Below are 6576 nucleotides of genomic sequence, written 5' to 3'. Positions count from 1 at the left end.
TGGATGGATAAAACCGGCTTTTTTGACAAAACGTGTTTAGGGTTCAGATCGCGCTATATGTGGAGAATAATGCACAGCAATCAGCTCATTTTTTTTTTAAAGTGGCGTTTATCGGTTTTTGCAAATGAACTCTTTATATATATATATAACTCTATATATATATTAGGGGCGTCCGTTGCTATGGCGCATTGTCTGTCTTGTTTCCAGGACACAGACCTGGTTCCCAGTGACATCGCGGCTGGTCTGGCTCTTCTGCATCAGGAACAAGACAAAATGGAGCACTGCAGGGACCCTGATGAGGTCCTGTCCCACAGCCCGTCCTCCCCTATAGTGAGTCTTTATCACTGCAGTAGCTGATGGATGTACCGTGTAGCTTGTGCATTGGGTGAGCTCACACCTCCTGTGTTTTTCTCAGAGGGAGGATCTGGAGGTTGAGCTTGAGAAAGCCATTCACTTTATGCAGTTTGCAGCGGCTGCATACGGATGGCCTCTATACGTCTACTCGAACCCGCTCACGGGCTTCTGCAAACTCAGCGGAGACTGGTGCGTATGACATTTGCCAGCTGAACCCTAACAGTGTTAAATGCAGAGCTGCACTCATTTGAATCTGTGTTTCAGCTGTCGAAGCCGTCAGGCGGAGTACGATCTGGTCGGAGGAGACACCCTGGGCTGCCATTTCACCTCCATCTTACAGAGCACAGGCCTGCAGTACAGAGACTTCATCCACATCAGCTTTCATAACCAGGTGACGACTCGAGTGACTCCAGTGTACTTCAGAATGCCTGTGTTTCCAATACAATATGTGACCCTGGTGCACAAAAGCAGTCTTAAGTCGCTGGGGTATATTTGTAGCAATAGCCAAAAAAACATTGTATGGGTCAAAATTATTGATTTTTCTTTTATGCCAAAAATCATTAGGATATTATTTTTCTTTTATGCCAAACATCATTAGGATATTAAGTAAAGATCATGTTCCATGAAGATATTTGGTAAATTTCCTACCATAAATATATCAAAACTTAATTTTTTATTAGTAATATGCATTGCTAAGGACTTCATTTGGACAACTTTAAAGGTGATTTTCTCAATATTTTGATTTTTTTGCACCCTCAGATTCCAGATTTTTCAAAAAATTGACCCTTATGACTGGTTTTGTGGTCCAGGGTCACATATATCGAAATAAACATGATATGGCTTTGTGATTTTTTTTAAATTGCGCAGGCTGTGATTTCATTAAATAAATCCACAGTTTTTAGAATGAAGCATGACATTTACAGACACGTGGTTCATGATTCATGTTTCAGTGGGGCTTTATTCTGAAACCAATGGGGATTTTCTCTTTTATTTGCTGGCTACCCATCAAAATAAAAGCTTGATGATTTACCATTTGAAAATCAAGAAATAAGACGTATATTAGTATTTACAGCAAATTAAAATATTTTATTATCCCTTGTGCATCCTTAGAGACATTTTTTATCTTTTTCATTTTTTTTATATAAATTGTCAAAAATGTGTATTTTTATTGGAATTTTAATTTCACCCTCATTTACTCTCATGAATCTAGGGCGATTAATCGCATTCAGAATAAAAGTTGATGTTTACATACTTTGTGTTTGCACTGTGTATATATAAATACACACACATATATGAATATATTTTTAAAAATATTTGTATGTATATTTATACTAGTATATAATTTGTTATAAATATTTTATATATAAATCTAACATATTTTTCTATAATATATACATGTGTGTATGTATGTATGTGTATATATATATATATATATATATATATATATATACACACATACTATATGTGTGTGTACTGTGTATATTTATTATGTAAACATTTTTACAGTAAAACTTTAAAATATAAATAAATAAAAATATATTCTAAAAAAATAATAAAGTAATAATAAAAGTTTTATTATTTTATTATTTTTTAGATTATTTGTATTACAGTCAAATTAATCATTCTGTTGGCTTTACAATTTTTATTTTTTTTAATTTTTTTATTTTTTTTACAATTTTACTCTTTTCTTCTCAGGTTTGGCCTGTGGAACATGTACTCATACATAGGTTTTTTTTTATTTTAATTTTTTTTTATCTGACACTAAACAAAAAAACAATAATGCATAAAAATTAGTGTTGTTGCTGATCATTGACAAATCCAAGACTGTAATAACTACCAAAGATTTTTTGGAATTTTGATCAGAACTGATGTTGATAAAAAGATTAATAATATAATATTTTTAGAACCGTTTTTTTTTTTGACATGGACATTTTTGCCATCTAAGAACCACTGTGTAAGTTTTTTTAAATTGACTCATAAGGGTTGTTATTACTGTAGTATTTTATTTAATAATAATCACAATAAAATCATAATAACTGTTATTACTTTATAAGCAGCATATTGAATTGGTTAAAAACAGTGGGAATGTGGCCTATAAAAACTCAAGTAGAACGAGATTGATTTTTAAACTCTATTTACTTATAGTTTCCGAAAAGGGCTTGAGGATATCACAATGTCAGTTTTTCAAATATTGTGCAGTCCAACCTACAGCAGTGTCTGTTTACTCTGTAGATCTACGAGATCCCGTTTTACGTGGCGTTAGATCACAAGAGAGAGGCGGTCCTGGTCGCTGTGAGGGGAACGCTGTCGCTGAAGGTGAGTTCAGGCATCAGTTCTACACTGATAATGATCAGAGAAAGCAAGCGTGTGTGATCTGCAGGTGTGTTTGTGCTCGACTGACGCTCAGGCTGTTATTTCCCTAAACAAATCACACTCTTGACGCTTGCCAGTCGTTCCCGAGCTGACCTTTTATTCGCTGCTGTCGAGGTCATTTCATTTTCAAATGAGCCATTTCATAGAGTTTGCATAAAGTCTCGATATTAGTGTTTTTCCTGGGCTTTTACTATCGCTCATATTTAGGGTTGAGAGTTACTAATCCTGTGCTGTTTATGCCACAGGCGTAACGATTCCTCTGATCGTGTGGCTTTCTAAGGAGAGCTGTGATATATTAGAAAATATGCATTTATTTACATGTGCATTATTCTGCCCCCCCCCCCCATATTTTTTTACCTTTAAATTACTTCTTTTTGTTGTTGTTGTTGTGTAACGCTCACTTAAAGTTAATCTCTTACATTTTATAGTATGATTTCATTTGTTAACATTACTTAACTGCATTAGTTAACATGAACTATATTAAAGTAATGTAACTGATTACATTTGATTGCTTTTCTAAATTTCTCATTAGCCCCTCACTGCAGAACACAAGATCCTATGGTAGGTTTAGGGGTGGAGACGGGTGGGTTTAAGGGTGGAGACGATTGGGTTTAGGGGTGGAGACGGGTTAATTTAGAGGTGGAGACGGGATGGTTTAGGGGTGAAGACGGGTGGGTTTAAGGGTGGAGACGATTGGGTTTAGGGGTGGAGACGGGTTAATTTAGGGGTGGAGACGGGATGGTTTAGGGGTGAAGACGGGTGGGTTTAAGGGTGGAGACGGGTTTAGGGGTGGAGACGATGGGTTTAGGGGTGGAGACGGGTAGAATGGTAGGTTTATGGGTGGGTTTAGGGGTGGAGATGGGTAGATTGGTAGGTTTAGGGGTGGAGATTGGTGGGTTTAGGGATCAGGGTGTGTAGACGGGTAGGTTTAGGTATATGGGGGGTGGAGATTGGTAGGTTTAGGGGTGGAGATGGGTGGGTTTAGGGATCAGGGTGTGGAGACGCGTAGGTTTAGGTATATGTAAGGTGGGAGGAGTTTGATCTGGATCCAACCACGCCCCCTGGATCTTGTGTTCTGCAGTGAGGACCATCTCAAATTTCTAACGAATATTTTCAACTGTTAATCATTTTGAAACATTTAAACCAGGCAGGGTTAACAATAGTACTCAACACTGATTACTGTCAGACTTTCACCGCCTTTTACTTTGAGGTCATTGAGATCAAGGTCTTGACAGTCCTAAAATACAATGCTAAAACAATTGCAGCCCTTTTACAGAGCACAGTTTGCTATTTTTTTTATTTATAATTTGACGTAGTATTTTGTCAGTAAACCGCACATTTTTAGCTCGTGTCTACTCTCTCTCCTCAGTAAAGCGCTGGCCGATTACTCGAAGCAGTTTGTCGTGTGTAGGTTTAGGTATATGTAAGGTGGGAGGAGTTTGATCTGGATCCAACCACGCCCCCTGGATCTTGTGTTCTGCAGTGAGGACCATCTCAAATTTCTAACGAATATTTTCAACTGTTAATCATTTTGAAACATTTAAACCAGGCAGGGTTAACAATAGTACTCAACACTGATTACTGTCAGACTTTCACCGCCTTTTACTTTGAGGTCATTGAGATCAAGGTCTTGACAGTCCTAAAATACAATGCTAAAACACTTGCAGCCCTTTTACAGAGCACAGTTTGCTATTTTTATTATTTATAATTTGACGTAGTATTTTGTCAGTAAACAGCACATTTTTAGCTCGTGTCTACTCTCTCTCCTCAGTAAAGCGCTGGCCGATTACTCGAAGCAGTTTGTCGTGTCGGTGGTGCTGGGAAAAGATCTCGTACCCAGGTGAGATTTAGTCAAACGGCCACAATGTCATCAGTCCGATGCTCCACCTTATCTTGCAGATGTTCCCTCTAGATCACTTAGATCCAGTGATCTGCCACTCTTAACAGTGCCCTGAACTAGATCTAGGCTCAAGGGTGATCGTGCGTTTGCGGTGAGCGGTCCAAATCTGTGGAATAAGTTGCCACTGGCTATTAGAACGGCACCGACTCTGGCTATTTTTAGATCCAAATTAAAAATTCATTTACTCTCTATGGCATTTTAAAATGGGTGTTGCTTTAGGATTGTATTATTTTTTTAACGCCATTTACCATTATCATGTTGATGTGTTATTTTCTATGTTTACCTTGTAAAGCACTTTCGGCAACTGAGTTGCATTTATATAGTGCTATATAAAGAAAGAAAGACAAATGAAATCAAGCAAGCATCTTTAAGCATTTTTATGCGTAAAAGTGTAGCTAAATTTAGAGAGCCTGTTCCTGGCTCCTTTTTTCTCACTTCTATTTGTATAATCTGGTTCGTATCACTTCCTCAAATTGTGCTCATTTCGTTTCTGTAGATTGAGCATCCCTAACATGGAAGACTTGAAAAGAAGATTACTAAAAATGGTTTCTAACTGCAGTAAGCCAAAGGTAAGATCGTTCACTCAGACACTCTGCCTGCCTATACTCTATCAGTGATACGTTTCTGTCTCTCAGTATAAGATCCTAATGCACGGCTGCTGGTACGAGCTGTTTGGAGGAACTCCTGATGATTTCCCTACGGAGCTGGAGAACCGGCGGGAGGAGGCGCTTAGCCAGCCGCTGCTAGGCGAGGAGAGTCTGTTAGTTCAGCGCTCAAACACCTACCAGAGCCTGTCATCCGACGACTCGCCCTCCCACCCCACACACCTGCCCCTGTACCCGCCGGGACGCATCCTGCACATCACCGAGGACGGGCCCGCTCGCAGGTCAGCACACACGCCAGGGATGCGTGATTTGATCAGAATTAAAAATAATGGCTCAAAAATTATTAAATAAAATAATGTAAAAAATTATATTTTATTCATGTCTGGAATTTAAAAACATTTTAATTAAAAATAATTGTTAAAAATAATAAAATGAAGTATATAATAATAAAAAAATTTTTTTTAAATTGATTCATGTCTTTCTTTATTAAAATCTTTGACTGCTCTCTCTCTCTCTGTACACAGACACTGCTTCTCTCAGGTGAGATACCGTGCCGAGTGGTCGAGTGAGACATCGTTCCGTAATGTTCTGATCAGCCCGCGGATGATCGCCGATCACATGCCTGATGTGGTTCTGCACGCGCTGCGCAGTCTGACCCGCGAACAGCCGTTTGCTGTCTGCCCGTCCTCCATGAGCAACAGCCACCTGAACGTCATCTGAGCTTCACAAAAGACTGTCGGGAGCAAGATTTACTGGACTCCTCGTTTTATTTTGCGTATTTATTTGCGCATTTATACTCCCATTAGTGTGCCTGCTTTTTAAAGGCTTCATGAACTGCCATATATTCCCATCATCCATAAAAGTTATCATCGCTTCACATTATTTGCTATGCTGTGTTGTTCAGCTGTAAGAGTTACTTTCGTTTTTGTGATTGTTCAATGAGGACTCGAGCAAGAAAATGTCAGTATTATCAGTGTACTGGTGGCGTGATGTTTTTTGTGATGTATCTTCGCCAAATGAGGATCGGCCGATCAGTTGGCAAAACGCCATATGAGACTTAGATGCATGGCACCAAACGCATGAAAACCTTTCTTCTGATGTAGACGAGAGTCTCTTCATTTACTCCACTGCTGCCTTTTCAGGATATCATGCATTTTTCAAAAATAAAAATGCTGAGGAAAAGATGGTCTGTTCAAGTTGTAAAAAAGTGAGACTATGAAAAGTGCATGTTTTTTTTAATGGTTCTTGCAAATGATAAATCCAAGTTATATAGGAAACAGAATATCATAGGTGGTGAAGAAATTAATATTATATTTATATATATATATATATATATATGTGTGT

At 38.2% G+C, this 6576-nt stretch overlaps 1 protein-coding gene across 1 annotated transcript in view; it reads left to right on the top strand.

The window, feature by feature from the left end:
• daglb (diacylglycerol lipase, beta) overlaps positions 1-6446 on the top strand; it is a 9565-nt gene extending 3119 nt beyond the window's left edge. Inside the window, exons 5-12 of the mRNA XM_016527874.1 lie at positions 208-330; positions 416-543; positions 619-745; positions 2587-2723; positions 4475-4567; positions 5124-5196; positions 5263-5513; positions 5757-6446. Coding sequence (XP_016383360.1) covers positions 208-330; positions 416-543; positions 619-745; positions 2587-2723; positions 4475-4567; positions 5124-5196; positions 5263-5513; positions 5757-5952 — 1128 coding nt within the window. The 3' untranslated portion in view covers positions 5953-6446. The remainder of the gene's footprint in view (positions 1-207; positions 331-415; positions 544-618; positions 746-2586; positions 2724-4474; positions 4568-5123; positions 5197-5262; positions 5514-5756) is intronic.
• The last annotated feature ends 130 nt before the right edge of the window (positions 6447-6576 follow it).

This window comes from Sinocyclocheilus rhinocerous, unplaced genomic scaffold (assembly GCF_001515625.1).
Source record: "Sinocyclocheilus rhinocerous isolate Xijiao unplaced genomic scaffold, SAMN03320098_v1.1 scaffold792, whole genome shotgun sequence".
NCBI classification, from domain to species: domain Eukaryota; kingdom Metazoa; phylum Chordata; class Actinopteri; order Cypriniformes; family Cyprinidae; genus Sinocyclocheilus; species Sinocyclocheilus rhinocerous.
The sequence above is the reverse complement of the archived record's forward strand: the minus strand, read 5'-3'. Positions and strand labels throughout refer to the sequence as shown.